Source organism: Manacus candei, unplaced genomic scaffold, assembly GCF_025592945.1.
Source record: "Manacus candei isolate 608988 ecotype Guabito, Panama unplaced genomic scaffold, ASM2559294v1 h1tg000074l, whole genome shotgun sequence".
In the NCBI taxonomy this organism is placed as follows: domain Eukaryota; kingdom Metazoa; phylum Chordata; class Aves; order Passeriformes; family Pipridae; genus Manacus; species Manacus candei.
Window position 1 is genome coordinate 2,998,498 of NW_026138122.1, and position 21,661 is coordinate 3,020,158.

Here is a 21,661-nt window from a genome sequence, read left to right on the forward strand (position 1 = left end):
GATGAAAGGAGTGAATTACCTATCAAATTCTTTTCCACTGCTGGACACAACACAGGAATTTCAGTTAGAACGTCCAGTCCTCAAAGCAGCTACAACAGAAACCCAAAAATGCTTTAATACTGAGAGAATCAGCTGGTGAACTGAAAGACTTGAGGAATGCAGAAGAGCACAGCAAGAAACTGAAACATGTGCCAAGTGAATTTTTTGGTGATGCATGAGCCATTAGCTCCAAGAGAGACCACAGTACAACTTATCTGCAAAACAAAGATTTAAGAGAACATCTGTGAGATCTGGACAATCAAAACTTGAATTACAGAAACAATTACCTAACTGATCAGCAGTTCTATAGATCCGATGTTTTTTCTGACTATCAGTGGTCAGGATTAAGGTGTTTCTTTCTTGTACACTGTTCTCTTTCATATTTTGAAATAAAATTGCCACCTTGCACTTTATAACTTTTCTGTATCTATGTGTGGTATGTCTTGACATCTAATTTTGGCCTCATTTTCTCATTTTGCTAAATTTATGATTAAGCAAAAGCTTTAGTAATCAAATCACTAAGTTCAGGCAATGAAGAAAAGAAATAAATGTTCCCCTGCACACAGGTAATACAACAATCACGTAGCCTTCTCAATGAGTTATTTAGATGTTTGTGTACACAGTTTTTCTGCTAATATTTTGACTATCAGAGCTTGAATTATATAGACACTGATGCCTTAAGCCCCTAATTTTTTTTTTCTATTATTTGTAAGACTTTTAAGTTTTATAAGTAGTGGAAGTAGATTTTAAAAGCAGCAACCTCCCCCCCTTTTTGTCCCTTGTCCCTTTCCCTTTCTCTAGCACCCTTGTTTATACATTCCTTAACCCTCTTACCCCATTCTATGCTCCCTATATCACTCATATCCCCAAATCCAATAGATATGTTTAGTCTTTTGTCAAGGCAAGGCCTAAATTGTTGGCAGAACAGCATATCAGGGCCTAAACCACAGAACACGGTCAAGAATTATGTACCCTTTGTGCTCTGATGAAGACAAAGATGGGATGAACAGAGGGTCCCGAAATGCACCCCAGACCCATTTTCAGGGGGTGGACCCGGGGCAGTCCAGAGTAAAGGCCACAGGGTGGACACATCTGGGATTGGATGGAGGGTATTATAAAATGTAACCTCTCAGGCATGGCCTGCGCCCGTCTTGTAACATCTTCAGCCTTGGTAAAATAAACCCTTTCTTATCTCACCCCTAATTAACTGCTCTGGAGATTTTTTCAGCATCAAAATACCACCGCAACAACACAAATATTCATACCTACCAGACACCTCAGTTGATAATCAGGATTGTATAAACATGAAGATAACTTGGACTAGACAGTGGTCTATATCATACAATCAGAGAATCACCTTCAAAACTTCATGTGATCACAAGTTTGCTACCTCCTGCCTCGTTGACCTTTGCAGATCAATAAATGCATCAAACAAAAGACCTACTAAGGAATGCTGAAGCATATTGTTGTTAACCTCTAGACAGGATCAAAACTGACCTTTTAATCCAGCTCTCCATTTTCTATATTTCAGTTTGTGATCCAGGACATTTTTTCTTCTCACATCATAGAAACCTAACAGTCCGTGTTCATTTCAGGGAGAGGAAATTTTTAAAGTTTTATAAGCTGATACTTCATCAACTAAATATGGTCAAAGTAAATAGTTTCTAAGAGATCTATGAAACACAATTTTCTTTATAAGAAGTCATGCTACTTAATTCTTGTAGTTTACTCATTTTCCATTGCAGTGATTTTAAATATCTTTTAATCCAGACTACTTAGGGTATCTTTCATCCAGCTACTAAGTGTTTTATAAATTAACTATGCAGAAAATATTTGAAATTTTTGCTTCCTTCTGGATCCTCTGAACATTGGTTGTTTAAAAGAACTGTTATGTATATTTTAATATTTTTGGACAGAACATGATTCTATTCTGTGATTCTATGAGAATCATCTGAATTAATTACTCTATCTTGCTCAAGATTAACTGAGAACAGCCTTCTTTTTTTGGTCTGCTCCTGTAAGGGTTGGTAGAAGTGCTGTGACATCATTTTATCCAAGATTTTCTACATCATACAAAAAAAGATTTTGCAAAGTGAAGAACATTTCAGTATTAGATTTTATGGCTTTTCCAGCTATTCTGGTTCAGCTCTTGCAATTCTTTTCCTATTCAGACAACAAAGACAAAATATTATTTTTGGCACAGCAGGTAGTGTTTTCTATTCAGACAATTCGAAAGTGTCCAATTGACCATAAATAGAACATACATAATTAGATGTAAGAACATATGGTAAAAACACTAGATGAGTTTCACCAGATGATTTAGTAAACAAATAGGATCTGATGTTTTTTCAAGTCATCAACACCTTTTGTAAAAAAATTTAGCACACAATAACAGATTTTAAGACATATTTTCCCATTTTCTACTGGAAACCAGGGATGACCAATATTTTTTACTACATTTGATCATACAGAACAAATTTTTCACTGAAAACTTTGTTGACAATCACTTTTCCCCCCTTCCATAAAGGCAATTTTTATGCTCTGATTTTACAAGACTTTTTTAACATGGTTTACAGATGAATAACTATAAAAAATGCAAGACACTTATTTAGTTTATTCCCTCTTTCAGCTGTCCAAATGTCTTGTTCTAATTTTAAAAGTGCAAATTTGAAATGCAAATTGCCCATCCTTTTAATTGAGACTTTAACCACTACCTGTAATTAGGTGGTTTATTTTAGACTCATAATCCTTAACTGTCTCATCAAATCTGATGAAACAACTCTACTGTCTGAGTTACGGTTTAGTATTCCTGTGCAATTCATAGACTTCATTCCCAGCTCAAAGGCCAAACTGTTAAATTTGACTGTAAACAACGATTCAGGACTGGTCTATGTATCAGTAAGTATTCTCTTTTGATGCGGTGCTTGTCAGTCCCAGAATACCATTTTCATCATCTTACACGAAGAAAAGCCCACATGGACACATAACATACATGCACAGAGACCTTAGAAAGTACAGGCTACACCTTGCCTGTATTTCCAAATCTATAAATTATTTCTATTTTAGGTTACAAGGCTTTGTTCAGAAAGCCAAGCTGAAGGGAACTTTGTTGCATGCTGCAGTTATTACAGTTTAACCCAACCTGTAATTCTTAATGCACCATTCTCTTTCTACTTTACTAATACATGTGCAGTTCTAACTTAGTTTTCCTATCCTAGTCGACAGTATCTGTAATGCTGGGGCCTGAAGAACAGGCTCTGAACCAAAGATGACCTATAGATGAACTTTTCAACCTAATATTATATTTAGCCTACTACTGTATTTAGTCATATATCTGCTTATTAACTAAGATGCTATATAATCCTTAGTAATGCTTTGACAGTAAACACTTATGCTTGTTAGTTCAGCATATTATTAATAATTAGTGAGGCTTGAATGTAATATAAATGTGTCTTTCTTTTTAGCCAAGGCTGTGAGAGCAGTAGGCCTCACATAATAGCAGCTGGTTCAGATTTGAGATATAAAGATATCCATAGTTCTGTGTAGTGGGTTTCTGTGGCTAGGTTTTGGTAACAGGGGGGCTACAGGGGTGGTTTCTGTTAGAAGCTGCCAGAAGCTTCCCCTGTCCAGTGGAGCCAATGCCAGCCGGCTCCAGGATGGACTTCCTGCCACTGGCCAAGGCTGAGCCAATGAAGAGTAACAGAAATGCCTCTGTGATAACATTTTTAAGAACAGAAGGTACTGCACAGAAAGAATTCCAGCGAGAGAAGAGCAGAGTAAGAACGTGGGAACAAGGTAGACACCAAGGTCAGTGCAGAAGGAGGGGCAGGAGGTGCTCCAGGCACTGGAGCTGAGGCCCTGCAGCCCCTGGTGCAGACCAGGGTGGGGCAGCTGTGCCCCTGCAGCCCATGGAGGACCATCGGGGTGCAGAGACACCCCTGCAGCCCATAGGGGAGCTCATGCTGGAGCAGGTGGATGCATGAAGAAGGATGTGACCTCGTGGGAGCCCCAAGATAGAGCAGAGTCCTGCCAGAGACCTGCAGCCCGCGGAGAGGGAAGCCCAGGCTGGAGCGGGTTTTTCCTGGGTAGAACCTGTGGCCCCTGTGGGGGACCCACTCCAGTACAGCTCATTGGTGAAGGACTGACCCCATGGAGGAGTGACCCACAGGACAGCAGTTTGGGAAGAGCTGCTGCCTGAGGGATGGACTCAGGCTGGAGAGGTCCATCAAGGACTGTCTGCCATGGGAGGGATGCCATGGGAGCAGGGGAAAGAGACTTTCTGAGCAACAGCAGAAACAATTGATGGTAAGCCCCATTCCCTGTCCCCCTGCACCACTAGGTAGGGGAGGGAGAACATGGAAGGAAGGAGAGGTGGGAGGAAGGCGTTTTTAAGATTATTTTACTTCTCACTCTTTTGCTTTGATCCTGTTAGTAATAAATTATCCCCACTTTGAGTCTGTTTTGCTTGTGAAGGTAACCAGTAAGTGACCTCCCCTGGCTCTTACATCAACACATGAATTCTTTGCTGGTTTTTTTTTTTTCTCTCCTCTGTCCAGTTGCAAAGGGGAGCGAGAGAGTGGCTTTAGTGGGTACTTGTCATCTGGCCAGGGTCAATTCACTAGATTCTGTATTTAGAGTCTAGTCAAGGCCATGGGGGTATTTGATAGTAGTTAGTCCAAACTGATTCCTTGATTTTCCGCTGGGCCCTGGCCAGGCTTCAGGGGAAAACCAAGGAGAGAAGAAAGCCGGATTTTTTTCTGCACCAATTAAGTGATGTAAGCTGATTTGTTCAACACTACATAAGCTGGACCCTCTCACAGGAAAGATGGATGCCTCATCTACAAGTGGGTGCACTGCGTAGGATTTCCCAGTCACCCAGAGAGGTTCTCCAGCTCTTCACTGTGACTGGGGCTCCTCAGCTGAAGTGCAATCTGGATGATGGTAATGTGTTAGAGTAATTGGTGATGTATCTCTCTCTCTCCTAATCACTATAGACTTTCACTGTAGTAATGATTTGATGCATTGCTAAGTATGTCCTTTTGTAAGCCACTGATTCTTTTGTAATTCTTTGCTGTTTTGCACCATAGTAAAATTATAAACTTATTATTTAAAGTTGGTGTCTGTGTTCCTTCAGTCCATCCTCATTCCCAGTGTAAAACAGACTGGCAAAACAGTATCTTGAAGGACTGTTCTTTTCCATCAGCAACATAAATATTAATTGAAACAGGTAAGTCAAGTTTCCTTTATTTATACACAGTTCTTAATGGCAACACATGGGTAGGATTAAATAGTGCTTTTAAAGAAAGATGTTGGTGTTTGATGGCTTTTAATACTGCTGCCCATACCAAGACAATAAATAAATTTTATCAATATTACCTATTCTTACTTCTTTAGCAATTATTTCAATAAAATTATATTCATGCTGTCAAGCATCAACAAGAACTGCTAGCATCAACTAGTAAATCTATTTGGTGACAATAAATTATTCTCAAGGATGGTTTTGAAAGGAATGTTAGCAGTAACAGCAACAGAAAGTCAGTATGTATTTTATAAAACTTTTCAATAAAGATTAAAGAAAAGTACAAGAAAGCAGCAGGTCAGAGCACAGGTATACATTTACTAGGCAGAGATCAGCAACTGAGTAATCCAGTTAAGCAATAAACACCCTCCCAAGCCACACATCCCATTCTCAGAATGCTTGCAAAATTCCCAAAACATCACTTCTTTCAAGGATGACAAGAAGTTTCTAATGTACCCTGTTCCTCAACACTAACAGTCAGGGAACAATGTTGTTAAACACAATGTCTAAGGCAGGCTGACAAAAGTATAAGTATATTAGCTTCCAGACCCTCTTTCTCTTTCCAATGCGCTTCCCAACACAATTCCTGTTTACAGGGCCTGCTTCTGATCTCATTTACTCCAGGCTGACAGTAGTGTAAGTACAATTCCAAAGCTTGTGACAGCATTCTTGCTTTACATTAGTGAAGTGGGATAAGAATAAATCATCTTTCTTCACTCTTGAATTCAGTATGAAGACTCTTGAGAATAAATATGATGTCTCTTTTACTCAGGCTAATTTACAAAGGTGTTACAGGTGACATTATAAGCTCTATCAACACATAATTTCTTTAGCAGTGCTGACTAAATTCCCTTTCAATTGCATAAAACATTTATGAAGACCAATTAAAACCACCAGCAGCAAGGCTATCAGAACTACATCTATTATGTCGTTATAGATTTTCCTTCAGTATGACAGCAGTGTTCCTTATTGTCTCTAAAGAGAATTTTTCTCCTTAAACTAAAATTTGCTTCTGTTGCACTGAAAACTAAACCTGGAAGTTAAAATAAGATGGAAGGGGACAGCTTTCCCACTCTTCCCCACTTGGAAAGGAAATGTTTCTCTCATCTTGATATATCAGACTACAGATGCTCTCTCCAAGGATATTTCTTCCCATCTACCTCAAAAAAGACCCACATACTGACCCACATTTACCTACTTTATTTATAGGACTGTTAGCAATACTGATACATTCCATATCATTACTGACTCTTGGTAGAAGCCCATGCTTTATTTTTAATAGTGATCCATAGGCTAGAGTATAAACATAGATGCATAAGTTCCTCATCCTACACTGAAACTCCCTGTTAGGTCAGCAGAAAGATCAAGACAATAAACACTTTGTACTGTAAGTAAGTTTTCTGGTTATGATTTATTAAGTATCACATTGTTTCTTTCAGTCTTGGCCAGCCAGGAAATGTTTGCCTTCTATCTTACCGCAATTTCTTCTCCTGTTATGTTGTTCTCTTAGCTGCACTGTTTCCTTCTCCAATTTTAATTTTTTTCTTTTTGTTCCTCTGCAGTGGTTTCATCATCCTCATTTCCAATAGGTCCCACCAGAAAGAATTAGCCCTGTTTTGTCCACTGAAATGTAGTCGGTGATGCAACTCACATTAGCATCTTACATCCCATCAGAGAAATCTTGAAACGAGATGCAACCTAATGAGACTTGATATTCTTTCCTGCTAAGGGTCTTCCAGGCTTTCCTTCAGGCTGAGCCTTAGGGAAATCTTTACTTCCCCTTGGAAAGTTCAGAGCCCAACAGCTAGAAACTTTCTGTTTCCTAATGTACACTTTGATTCTGGAAAACATTGACCACTGAAAAAACATATTAAAACAGCTCAGTGAGGCCTTGCAAATGGAAAGATGACATCACTGAGCTGTGCTATTTTTAAGGAACTTTCCACCTCAGTTTAAAAGCTAATCCATGCTATACTCTATTTCTAAATTTGCTGCTTGCCATCCCTTAAGGGCATGACACTGCCTCATATGTACACAGCAATGGTCTTATCTTCAGGACTACCCAAAATATCTACCTCCAAATCCTTCAAAGTTTCAACTTTGAATCAAGTTCAAGGCTGAAAGCCATATTGCATTGGTTACATCAGAACAAAACTATCTACTACATTTCAGGAAAACCCACATGAAGTACAATTCCATGCAGTTCAGGATAATGCATGCAGTGGAAGAGAGATTCTACGGGACATTCCCTTACCTTTTGTGCTACTTCTCAAAGAGTGGGATGCTATATTAGGGACCTGCCACTTATAAAAGGGGTAGGAAGGATGCACCTGGGGACTACTGAGCTGTCAGCCTCATCTCTGTGCCTGGAAAAGATCTTTCTAGAAGCTATGCTAAGGCATATGGAGGACAGGGAGGTGATTTGAGACAGCCAGCATGGCCTCACTAAGGGCAAGACCTACCTGACCAACTCAGTGGCCTTCTTTGATGTAGTGACATCAGTGGAGAAGGAAAGGGCTACAGATGTCATCTGTCTGGACTTCTGCAATGCCTTTGCCACAGTCCCTCACAACATCTGTCTCTCTGAATTGGAGAGAGGATTTTATGGGTGGACTGTTTAGTGGGTAAGGAATTGACTGGATTGGTTGCATTCAGAGAGTATGGGTCAACAGCTCAATGTCTGGATAGAGATCAGTGATGAGTGGTGCCCCTAAGGGGTCTGTATTGGTACCAGTATTGTTTAATATCTTCATCAGTGACATAGACAGCGAGATCAAGTGAATCCTTAACAAATTTGCATATGACATGAAGAGCCAAGTGGTGTAGTTGACACACCCAGGGGATGGGATCAGGATGTTATCCAGAGGGACCTGTGCAAGCTCAAGGAGTGAACCCACAAGTTCATGAGGTTCAACATCTCACGTTGAACATCTCAGAAGGTGTTCACAAGGCCAAGTACATGGTGCTGTACCGGGGTAAGAGCAACTCTCTCTATCAATACAGACTGGGGGATGAAGGGATTAAGAGCTACCCTATATAAGAAGGGGTTTGGGATATTAGTGTTTGAAAAACTGGACAAGAGCCAGGGCATTATCTTGGTCACAGGATGTCCTGCCACAGTATGTCTATAGATTGCCAAAGCAGCAACAAATTAAGAAGTGACTCATAAACAGGCATTACCATATTTATTTCAATGCAAAACTAGTTTAGTCACATATTACAGGGAATTACTATAACGCCCTAGTCAATCTCTTCTTGGAAAATGGCTTGGTACAGGAAATACTTGTTCATTTCTGCTGATTAACAGTCAGAGTAAAAGTACAGTAATACTTAGATTACTTTTGTTCTGCAGTGCTTTGCTGTTTCTTTCCTAAATGTTTTAAGTAAACAGTTATCCTTTAGAGTTTAAAAGGTTCTGAAAATAATTATTACATTTACTGCTATCCATTGTTTGTTGAACTTCAAATTTGGGGTCCATACCCAAGGCTCAGCTGGTAAGTACAGAACACTGGGTCATAAAGCAAAGCATGGTTCCCATCACAAACAGTTTACAAGCTGAAGCACAAAATACAGAAGTCTACAGTGATATGTACTGCACAGTCATGGTAATCCCACCATGACTACTCTTCTGCAGGTACCAACATGTGTTGTTATGTAAAGGAGAACAGCCAAAGGGAGTTGATGAGAATTTCAGAAGATTGATTTCACCACACATTGTGAAATGCCATCGATATGTGTCTTCATATCCTCTTTTGTTTCTCCTATTGGAAATTGCTCATGCGCAAGTTTATACCACACAATCATGTTACTTTAAGCTGTCAGAACTACTTCTTACAGTCTGTATTTCTTATTCCTTAAATCCCAACAACCTAGTAACACTGGGAGCAACATTTATATGACCAGGTCTTCATTTAAAAGTGCTTCTGAGCCAACATTATCTTTTTTCTATGCTGCAGCCACCGCTTTTCAACAATGGTCACAAGGCCCACAGGAACACTGGAGGACTGTGCAACCACACCCAACACTTAAACCTCGCCTTGTTGGACAGGAAACGTCCTGGACTGTGGTATTCCAACAGGGAAAGGCTCAGTAGCTCAGGCCTATCTGTCCAGCTGTGTCCAGCTCTGGGGCTCCCAACCCAAGAAAGACATTGACCCATTAGGTTGAGTCCAGAGGAGAGCTACTAAGCTGATCCCAGGGCTGGTGCAGCTCTCCTAAGAAGACAGGCTGAGAGAGTTGGGGATGTTCAATCTGGAGACAAAAAGCTCCGAGGAGGTCTTAGAGCACCCTCCATTACCTAAAAGCTCCTTACAAGATGGTTGGGGAGGGGCTTTTCTCAAGGGTATGTACCGATAGGACAAGGGGGAACTGCCCTAATCTGAAGGAAGGTGGGCTTAGCTGAAGTGTAAGGTCGACACTCTTTCCTGGGAGGCAGTGCGGACGCTCCATCCCGGGAAGTGTTGAACGACAGGCTGGACACGACTTCGAGCAGCCCGGCCACGTGAAAGGTGTGCCCTGGAAGCCCAGGGTCTTCACCGTCCCTCCCAGGGTCTCCACCGTCCCTCCCAGGATCTCCACTGTCCCTACCAGGATCTCCACTGTCCCTCCCAGGATCTCCACCGTCCCTCCAGGGTCTCCACCGTCCCTCCCAGGGTCTCCACCGTCCCTCCAGGGTCTCCACCGTCCCTCCCAGGGTCTCCACCGTCCCTCCCAGGGTCTCCATCGTCCCTCCCAGGATCTCCACCGTCCCTCCCAGGGTCTCCACCGTCCCTCCAGGATCTCCACCGTCCCACCAGGATCTCCACTGTCCCTCCCAGGATCTCCACCGCCCCTCCCGACGCACACCCCGCAGGGTCCCGCTGCCCCTCGGCCGTTGGGGGGGGGGCAGAGCGCGCCCCCTGCCGGCGGTCGCGCTCACAGCGCACGGCGCGCGCCGCCGTCCCGCCCAGCACGGCCCCGCCCCCGCAATGGCGCCCGCCCCGCCCCCCGCGCCTGCCCGGGCCCCGCCCACTATTTGCATTAGGCGCGAGCCCTCCCTCGTCTCGCGGCGGCAGCGGGCGGGCGGGCGGCGCGCGCGGCACGGATGAGGCGCATGCGCGCGGTGGGCGGGCGCTGGGCCGGCGGCGCGGCGAGGGGGGGGCGGGCGGCGCTCGGAGCCGCCGCCGGGGGCGGCCGGGCCGAAGGGGCCGCGGAGCCCGGGGGGCGCGGGGAGCCGGGCGGCGGCCGGCAGGGCTGGCGCGGAGAGTCGCGGGGCTCGCCGCAGCAGCTGGCGGAGCGGTACGCGGACCTGGCGGCCAGCCACAGCGAGGCGCTGCGGCAGCGGGAGGAGCGCGAGTGGCACAACGCGCGGCTGCGCCTGGAGAACGTGCGGCTGCGGCTGGAGAACCGCCGCCTGCGCCGCGAGAACCGCTGCCTCTTCCGGCAGGCCCTGCTGGGGCCCGGCCCCGACAAGCCCCCTGTCGAGCCGGGCGAGGAGGCGGAGGCCCTGCGCGCCCAGCTGGCGCGGCTGCAGGAGAAGCACCGCCGGGCCCTGCGGCACCTGCGGCGCTGCCGGGCCGCCGGCGGGCAGGAGGCCTCGGGAGCCGAGGACGGCGAGTTGGATGAGCTGCTGTTGGAGGAGGACGAGCAGTCGCTGGATAAGAAGAGCCTGGTGTCGCCCGTGTAGGCGGCCCCCTGGGAGAGGGCGGTGTTGCTGGGCCCTGCGAGCCCTCCCTGCCCGCTCGCCTTCTTGCCTGTGCCCCCCTGCCCGCCCGCCCTCAGTCGAAACAGGTTCTTCCCAGAAAAAGGATGGGGGAGGAGTTCGAGTTTCTTAGTCGTTTTTCTTGATGTATATCCAGGAAGATATATTGTGATCGAGGAGAACCGGGTTCATCTGGGAAACCGATGCTTGGAAGACGAGAGGAATGCTTCATAGCAGCTGTTGTCATGGAGAAAAAAACCGTACTGAAGAGAACAGATGATCTCGTGTCATCTCACAGCCCTGAACTGTGCTTCCTTTGGGGACCAAATGTGGATCACCTTTCTTTGAGTTAGTGACTGTCATGTAAGCTTCAAGAGCCATGGAGACTGACTAGTTCTTAGTAGTCTCTGTTTGTTAGCAAAGGGCATAAAGGAAGGTGGAAACCTTGTCACTACTCTGGTAGAAGTTGGTGATTATTTGAACTATGAATTGCCTTGGACGCTGGCTGCAAAACACTATTTGTATTTTTAATGATGGCCTTTGTTCACTATTACATGACTATTGATTTGAATTTCACATTTTCACACAAAACTACAGCTGATAAATAAAATTATGACACACCAAATGGCTGTTCTAAGTGTGATTTTTAACAGGGAGTTATTTTGAAATTGTAGATGAAATACCCTTCAGACCACTGCAGTGTGCCTTCTCAAACCCCAAAGAATTGGTTAATTTTTTTTAACCTTTCTTTTTTTAGTCTTTTGACCTTAACTATTTACTATTTGATAGGAAATTATTTTTCAGATCTGTGTTTCATAAGAAAATTTACTGTTTGAAAGAAACCATTTTAAAGAACTGGGACATAGGTTGATTTTGTAATGTTCCCTCGCTTTTTATTGTTTTTTTTAATTTAAAGGCTTTCTGATGCCTTCAAGTTTGAGATTGATTTCTTAAATCTCTAATAGCAGGTCTGTTTCAGCTTATAGTCAAAACTAATGTAAAAAGATGAAATTTCATCATTTGAGAGAAGTAGTTATTTCTTCACATAACGTCAGCATAAGTCTCCAATCATAAGATGGCTGTGGTGCTTGTTAAGTATGTGGATCTGCAGCCTCAAGTGCATTCTCAAAATGGAAAAACAATTTGGCACAGAGCACTTGATACCTCCTTAATGAGAAAGTGTGGGTGGTGATGTTTTGTTGTGTTTGGTTGTTTTATAAACAAATATTCTCATCAATATTTGCTAAATGCCCAAGAACTACAGTTCCAATCCAACAGGGTTGTTCTTACTTTATTAGCAGTTTCTGGTAAAATGTGAATACCCAAGAACAAAAATAATCTGTCAAAATAGGGTGACATAAGACTGTATGGAGATACTTAAAAACATGATTGTGTCAGGCATCTTTTTCAAGAGTTACAAGTATTGAGCACGTGCAAAAGAGATCCTGGACTTTTCTGATAGCATATGCAAATTTTTTTAACTAAACTTCTGGGACACTTGCATTAAATGGAGTTTTTTTTGTAAGAGTACTAAATATGCAGGTTTGTATAAAGGATTCCTTTTTTTTCTATATCTTGGCAAATTATAAAGCATTTGCAGATTATAAAATACGAGGGGGAGGCAACATGTTTCAGTAAGATTCAAATTATTGTAAAGAGTACCAAAAAAAAAAAATTGAAGGTATTTCCTCACATTACCACTTCCAGAAGAACTGCAGTAAATAATTCCTTGATTCAGTCAAGCTGTGAAAGTTTCATTTAACCAATTATCTGATCTGGTTGTTGTGTGTTTGTTTTTGAGAGCAAAATGTAAATTTAGGAGAAGTCTTTAGTGCAAAAAGTAATACTTCCCTACATTGTCCCCCCAAGTAATGGTTTGCGGATGCTGGCTTTTCTTCATGACACACTTCCATGATCCTTGGCTACAGGAAATGACAAATACTGAGACTTACAGGAAAGGTAAATATCCCTTGGGATAGAACTGTTCACGCATCAAGTCTAGGTTTGTCCGTTTGACTAGCTCTAACAATTAGGAGTTTGATATCACAGGCATGTTCAGCCAACCGTCCTTAAGTTGATGTTTGGTAGAAAACAGAGTGTCTTTGGAATTGCTTGATAACAGCATCTATACATCTGAAGCGCTGGGAATAGTGGTACTACAGTTGTGTGAAGAGCTACTTTTGGTTAAGGCGTGTTTCATTTTCTATTGTTGTGTTTTCTGTACGATAAGCAGTCAAATCTTGAAGGTCCAGACTTCACTTCTTACTCCCAAATCTTGTTTTTAGTTCTGCTTATCACATTCTGGACTAAGGATAAGTATTTGTCCTCTTTTTGTTCTGATTGTTGTGGTAGTGTCTCCCATGTTTCACTGTCCTGCTGTGTTGAGCCTTTCTTCCTCTGGCCTGCCTGAATGCTGCATCCCTGGAGTTGAAAGAGAGTGCATTGCAGAAAAAAATTCGTACAATATACTAAACAAGCAGAACTCAGAAACATGCTGTCCTTTCCTGTTGTACCTTTTTTTTTTTTAAATAATTTTAGCTCTTTTCTTCAAAATAATTCCAGTTGTATACTGATAATTTTCAAAACTCTGAATTTCAAAACTATGGTTTTTTGTGATTTTGATTCTAGGTTTCAAGCACCTATGTCTGCGCAGTTATTTGGAAACAGGAAAACAAACTTTGTTTTGCTGACACCAATTTCTGAATACAGGTGGGTTATTTTGCTGTTTGAAAATAGTTTTGCTTATCATTAACTTTTACTGCATAGTATTTCGTTTTACACTGAATCAGAGTTCTGTATGGGAGTGATTTTGTAGAGTAGATGTGCTTGGCTAAAAAACAGGTAAGTTTATTATTAGAGAATGGATTGAATTCAGGTTTGGATTTGATATTTGCATGTTTTGCTTTTTGTTCAGTTTTGTTTATTTTTTTCCTCACATAAATACATAGAAATATAACAATATATAAAATACAAGGCAATAATACTTTCCTATTACTTTGTTAAATTGCAGTGTTTAAAATTTCAATACGTAGTCTCTTAACTTGCTGTGGCATATATAAATTTATAGAGGCAAACAGAAGGAAAAATCTTGTAGCCTTTCACTTCATTGCTAACAATGCAGTGAAAGGCTACAATAGAATTATTTTCTTTTTTTTCATAAGGAAGTGTTCAGTCTTAGCTGCAGCCTTTTCCTTACCCTTCTGTCCTGTGCCTCATGTTAGGAAATTATTATGAAATACATGTAAAAAAGAAAGCTATACGTATGGAAGCTATATTAAAACTGTGTGAATTTGATGACAATTACTTGAAAACACATATATGCGAATGGAATGGTTTAATGTTGGTGCCATATTTCATATAGATTGTATTGCTCTTTTGGGACCTAATTTAAGTTTCATTAAATATTGCACTCTGAAGGAGTCTTTGTCCACTGTGCTCATCTTGAATGTGTTAGGACCTTGCAGTGCTTGAGCTGCCCACAGAGAATAATGAAATAAATGTCTTTGTATGATAACCTAATGCCACTCAGCTACCTTCCTACCAAAGTAGTCATCTGTTACTCCTCCCTTTCCATCTATCTCATTGTGCTCAGTATCCCATTTTGAGTTTGTTCAGTTCAGTAAACACCTTTGCAAGGTGCAGAGAAAGCCTCTGTTCCAGAGCTGCAAATGATTTGAAGTAGTGGTTTAAAGATTAATTTTTAGCGATCACAAATCAACAAGGCCTTTCCTGTATATTTTTAAGCGATAACTGGTATCTGTATTATCATACTGGGAAATATAGGTGTAGCTGCCCTGGGAACATTGTTCTGTGGAATATCCAGATTGCATTTACTGCCACATCCCTTCAGAAATAAAACCCTGTATCATTCAGAGAAAAATAGCAGCATCTGATTATAAGGATCTTTTTAAAAAAGCTTGTAACTGGTATTATTTCATGACTTTCAAGGCCATTTGTTTGCTCTCTGTTCTGTCAAAAGCGTTCTTTGTACAGTCATAAAGTAGTTGTAGCAGAAAAAAGATAAAAGGCATTACATTTAGAGGGTATAAAGAGGCTGATTTAGATCTAGCTTTATAGGAGGGATTACGGTATAAAGCTGGGCAGATGGGAAAATTCGTTGGATAATCCAGAGAAAGAAAACATTTTTAGAGAATTATTGAGGAAAGATGTGACCATCAAGGGACAGCTAATGGAATTATTATTATCCATATATATTGATGTATTTTTAATGAATAAAAGTATTGAATGCAAAGTTTGGATAAAGTAAAAGATTAGCATTGAGAAAAAATTTGACTGTCATGCACTGGCATGTCTTTGAAGTGAGGGCAAGCTTTGGAGAGCTGCTCTGCAAACAGCCCCTGCTGAGATTATTAGCAGTTGTGCTCATTAAGGTTAATTTATTTCATGTGAAAACTTTTGAGGGCTAAAAGATTGAGCATCTCCCTTGTATAAATGCTGCAGAATTTTCAATGACTTCAGGTGCTTCCCATAGTGTTTGCAATCTATCATCTAGACGAGTACAGCTCTTAACCACCCTGTGCAGTATTGGATCAACAGCAGAGGAATGAGCCACCATCAGTGAGCAGTATCCAGGTGCTGTGCTTTGACAAACTCACTTCTAAGAGCCTGACCCAACTTGATGCTGATTAGTGTGTGAGAGCTCAGGGCATACCCAGAGGTGAGGCGGCTGCAAAGTGATGACTGCCTACAGAAATACAGGGCTACTGGAATAGCTGTGTTTGTGCATGAATTATAAATACTTAGCTGTGTCTGTCTTTCTTCTCCTTATTAAGTATGTGATAGTGTTGTCTATTCTGTGGTCAGAACCACGTCTGTCTGGACGTCCGTTAGTTGTTTCTTCATGTTGAAGATGGTTAAATCATTCTACTTAGCTACTAGAAAACCTCAGTCCCAGCTGCAGCTTTTATGACCTATAATTTTGAATTTCGTATTGCTTTTCGTTCAGAAGTGATGGTTTGGGGGTTTTGTCCTTTTTTTTTTTTTTTAATTTATCAAAAATGTTACCTTGCTTTTACACTTTGAGGGAGTTTTGTTGCACTGCACTAGTGAGAAAGAGACATTTCGGGGTGTGGGCTGCAAAATTATTTGGAATCATAGCAGTGTACTTGACATGTTTTCCCAAAGACTTAAAGTCCATAAGTAAGATGCAAAAAAAGCAGAAGTTTTCAAATAAATCCTATGGAAGATTTTGCTTTTCTTCTGGTTTTAGGGTTTTTTTTAATTATATAAGAGCTATCACTTCAACAACAGTTGAATATTTTATTACTCTGCATGGTAAATATAAGTAACTGGATATACTTAAGGGCTCGGCACATAAAATCAAAAATAAGGCACTAAAAGCACCACTGATGCTCAGAAATCTAAATATAAGATCCTTACTTCACAAAGCAGTCCTGGAAGACTCTCTTCCTTTGTCAGAGAAAGGTTTTGCCTATTTTACTTTTTAAACCTCTGTTTACTGTGAAAGGAACAGCTGCAAAAACAGTGTAAAAGTCAAATTTGACCCTGTATGTTTGAGTCGTGTATGGTAGTGCTGAAAAGACCATGGGCAATTGGAGGAGCGTGCATGAAAAGCTGCTCATCTCCTGGATGTGAGTAGATGTGCTTGGCTAAATTTTAATAGTCTTTGGCTTGGATGACACCTGAAGAGGGGATGAAGTGGAGGGCTTCAGCTGTCAGTCAACACTGTTGCTAGCCTTTTCTTGGTAGTACCAGACAACCTTTTGTTTGTGTTCTGTATGAGAGAGTTTTATTTCAGCTTTTATCTGAAGAAGCTTTTATGTTCTCTGTGGGCATTTCTCCATCTCCTCAGTAGCTGCCGCTCAGGGCAAAATGAAGACTCTTGCAAAATCTCTCTCTGGCCACTTAAGGGGCCAGAAGAGTGACTAGAAAAAAAATTAATATATCTAATTAAAGAACAGATGGGAGTATTTCTGACCATATGGACAAGAAGCCCTTGTTGTACTGAAATTTCCATGTAAAAATGCTAAGAAAAATGCTAGACTCCAGAAAACTGGTGTAGGGAAAACTGTTGCAATGCAGACAAGCTCTTACAGAAAAGGAAGCTGTGTTTATTTCCAGAATTTAAAACAAAATTAGTTTTACTCATTCAGATTCGTGGTTTCATAAGGAAAAACTCATAAGCGCTGAGAGATATGTGTCTGGCAGTCCAGCCCCAAAACACGTGTACCCTGGTGGTCTCCAGGCAGTCTTTACATGAATCCTTGGGTGAGATGTAGGAGAATACCAGTGTACAAGTCTGTCTCTCCTGGGTTTTTAGGTTGTTTAGCATATACTGCCTTTTTATATGGTTTTTTGTACCCTTTATGAGCTGACTGTAAGCAGTGTCTCCATTCCACCCCATTAAATTATCAGGGTTTTGTCTCCTATGTGTCCTGAGAAGATGCACATAGATGTATGGTGGGGTCCATCTGACCTGGTAATGTAGGTGCCATTCTTACTGCTCTTTTGTAATTTATTCCTTTTACTTGTTCCCCCACGCAGACCTTTTCCTTTCACAGGACAATTGTGACTTTTCTGTTACAGATCTCCAGAGCAGATTCCAGTGTGCTGGGAACGCTCTGCTTTGGAGTGGACTGGCACCATGAGTAGTTTTCGGCTGTATTCAGGACTACATTTGAAGCTAATTTATTGCCTGCTCCCAAGTACAGGGAACCAATGAATGCACTGAACTCTCAAACTACAGTCACATGAGTTTAATTTCTGTTCTTTGTACATTAAACTTTATCAGGAGCTCAAAGATTTCCCTTTCTGTATGCCAAGAAGCACTGTAATCTCGGAGAAACTGAGTGTATTATTGTGTTAACCCATGCTTACTGCCAAATAGGATTGGAAGTCTTTATGTTTCCCCACGTGTTAAGCTATTCTGAACAGCTTGTTCAGTACCAGTTTCACAAAGCAGTTCTCAGGCGTTAGACACAATGCAAAATATAGGAAAGCTGCTGTTTTATCAAGAAAACACAGCTGAAGAGTCTCACATAACAACTTAAAGCTTATTCAAGATGTGGCTTTGGGCCTTGGCATAAAGAAAATAAAATTCAATCTCTCACTTTCTAAGAGCTTATTTGGCTTTGATAGTGGGAAACTGTTTTACTGAGACACTTCTACACTACAGAAAAATTGAATGCAATATGTATGAGACAGAAAGGAGGCATTTTGCTGATTTGCATAAGTAATTAAATTGCTATATGACAGAAGCCTCAGTTCAGTGGGAATAAGGGGGCTGGGTTCTCAGACTGTCCTTCAGAGAACTACTGCACAGTGACTTCTGATGGTGTTACTTCTTAATTGATATGTTAATTCCTGTGTTTTCTTTTTTTTCCCCTTCGTAGTTCCTACCTTTAATTCCCTTTTAATAATCCTATTTTAAATTTTACTGAGATTCATCCATATTTTTTATTTGTAGGGAATTTTTAATTTGTTTCTCTGTTTAGAACTCCTGAGAAAAGAGGTTCACAACACATACAAGTAATGAATTCTTTCTTTGAAAGATTTCCACATATTATGGGAGTATACTGAAAAAATAAAGGTCACTTTTTAGGATAACAGAGCTGTTACCCTCAGGGTGTTGACTGACAAAGCCAGCAGACTGTTTTTCTTACCATTATTTATAAATAAAGTCCTTACTATCACTACTGATTCCTTAGGAAGAAAAAGAGAAAGATAAGTTTTTAGGAGCTTTTCCTGTGGAATTCAAAAATGTGTAATTCTGCCCATAAGGGAACAACTAGCCAAAATACTGTTATTGACCACTCTTCTTTGCACAAAATGAAATAAGACAGAGACCAGGAAAGCTTCCAGTTTTTCTGTGTGAAAGCTCGTGGGTTTATATGTATGCATAACTGTAACACATGATAAAGCTTGATCGTGCACACATGATCTTGAGTCTCTGCAATCAGTTGATGAACTTAACTAATTTTTTGTTCCTCTCTAAATGCAGCTATAAAAACTTATTTTGTCTTTTTCAATGCTATGTCTCTTCAGTGGCATGATTGTTTGGTACATTTGTGCAGTCTCAGACTTTTTACACTAATACATTTCTTTTCAAAACAGGTATTTTAATAATTTAGATAGCAGATGTCCAACTAAGAAATTTCTTTTCAGCTAGTAGCATAAATTTTGCTAAATTAAATTCATGTGATGATGCAGCTTCTGAGTAACCATTGATTATTTGAAGGCAGATGATTAAATGCAGTGTAGTGGAGCTATTTCCATGGAGTGGATTAAATTTCTGGTAATTAAATTGTGTTTGAGGCTTTATGTCTGTAGTTATACTCAACTCCAGCTTGGATTTTTTTTTTGCTTTTGTTTTCATTTTTTTTCTTCTTATTATGCACCTGTTGTTGAACATTGATTCTTTTAGGTACTGCTAATGTTTTGGGAGACACAGGGAAAAAGTCACCTATTCTTACAATAGTCTTTTGCAAGTCAGCGTAAGTAATCCTGTGAGAAAAGCCAACGAAATTTGCCCCTTCTGAAGTAAAGGTATTATACTGGTATTTTGTGTTTGTTGAAAAAGGATTATCACTGAATTGAATTCTACTTACTCTAAAGCTGGGGATGAAAGGTGACAAAGCTGCATGAGCTGCACTTCTCTTAAATGTGCCATAAAGCTGGAAACTATAAAGAATGCAGTTTCTTAGCGTCTTAAATTTTTGTATGCTACAGCAGAAAAATTGGAGATCAGAACGCAGGAGAACAGGTTTTAGTGACCCATTTTTGTGCTAGGTTTCAATTTTCAATTAACCTTTAAAAATTTTAAAGTAAAATATGCAAAATACTTTACAAATATTACAGATTGATGTATTTAATTTTCCCATGCTTCTAATCTGTATTTAGCTATAAAATTGGTGTGCATGGCTACCAATCCATTCTAGACAGACATTTTTCATTCTGCTGCTGATTTCATTCCTTGCTGAAAAATAGCCCTTAAATATTCCTGAAGTGAAGATTTGTTGCCATCATAGAAACTCAGTATTGCTTTTGTAGCTATGGCAGTCCTGCCTTACCTTAGAAATTGAAGCCTACATGTTCTTAACATTAAATTGTCTGTATAGTTTTCTTGCTTGCTAAGTGACTTAGACTAGTCTGGTATGTGGATTCTGCATAATGTCTGTGCACTAGCAGCTTAATCATAGAATTGTAGAATGGTTTGGTTTGGAAGGAAAATTAAAGATTAAGTGCCACTCCCCCTCCCATGGGCACAGATACCTTTCACTGGACCAGCTTGCTCAAATCCCTATCCAGCCTGGCCTTGAACTTCATTGAACACCTTCTTGTAGACCCCTTTTAGGTATTATTCTCTTTTCCAGGCTGAACAACCACAACTCTCTCAGCCTGTCGCCAGAGGAAATGTGCTCCATCCTTCTGACCATTTTTGTGGCCCTCTTTGGAACCCAGTTCAACAGGTCCATGTCCTTCTGGTGCAGAGAATCCCAGGGCTGGATGCAGTACTCAGAGTAGGGTAACATCTTGAAAAAGGTTAGTGAGAAAAATGTAAGATACATTTTTTTTTTCCTATTAAGTAAAGATAGGTATAGATAAAATCAGAAAGTGTGTAAAATGATCCGTTTGATTGAGAAAATATAATATTACCACCTTATTTGTTCTGCAAGGCTGCTAAGGGTGCCCTTTGTGATCAGAGCTGGAGACAGCTATGCTGAAATCTGAATGTATAGGCTGATAACAAATAATTTCTACCAGGAATAGTCCTATGGAAGTCAGGAGAGATAATTGTGGAGCAAGGCTTTATACTGTGTGAGTAAGAGTAATGCAGTCCGACTTATTAATCTGAAAAACTCTTGGTGACAGGAGAACAGCCAAATCAATATGGAACCTAAGATTATTCACAAGAAATTCAGTTATCATTGGAGATGAAGTAGCTAATCTAAATAGTTACTGTGAACATGACAGGTGTGGTAAGATATGACTAAATATTCGATGAACTGTTGTTTATACATGGCATCAGGTATTACAGCAATAGAAACCTCCTCACTATAAACCCTGAATAAGAGTTTGTGTGTGAAAGGAGACAACTGAGCACTGCACTTAATAAAATGTAGTAGTGACTATTTGCTTGCCTCAGCAGGCTGAGGATGGCTGTGCCACAGCACAGACATCACCTTACCTGACCTCAGACCTTGCCTCCCAAGGGATCACCAGCAAGGGGCCGAACTGCAAGTCACGGGAGGGACACTTTGCTACTGGTGAGAGGGGACTGAGTGTGCCATATTGTTGTGGGTGTCATGCACATATCTGGATGGAGCTGGTGTGAATTGGAGCAGTGCTATCTACAGTTTTGGGCATTCAGCCAGCTCTGTGTTTAGCTCATTTCCTGTTGGGCAATGGTTGTTCCCATGACTGCTTATGGCAGGCATGAGCCAGCAACCAATAAGGGTCATAGTGCATTCTTGCCTGAGAAACATCAAGTGGTGAGAAATTTTGCAACAAAGGGTATCAATGAAGGAGGTCCATTCATGAGCCAAATCTGATATGCTGGGCATTTCCATGGTATTTCCTCACATTAGTGGCCAGGAAGAGCTGCCATTGATTCTCCTGTGCATGAAGCAAGTATGTAAATGCCAAGCAATTTGCAAAGACAC

General features: G+C 40.9%; 1 protein-coding gene across 1 annotated transcript; it reads left to right on the top strand.

Moving 5' to 3' along the window:
• Positions 1 to 10,421: 10,421 nt before the first annotated feature.
• On the top strand, positions 10,422 to 11,139 carry TUSC1 (tumor suppressor candidate 1). Its single transcript, XM_051809082.1, has one exon. It carries the CDS (start codon positions 10,422 to 10,424, stop codon positions 11,001 to 11,003), a length of 582 nt encoding a protein of 193 aa, XP_051665042.1. The 3' UTR covers positions 11,004 to 11,139.
• The last annotated feature ends 10,522 nt before the right edge of the window (positions 11,140 to 21,661 follow it).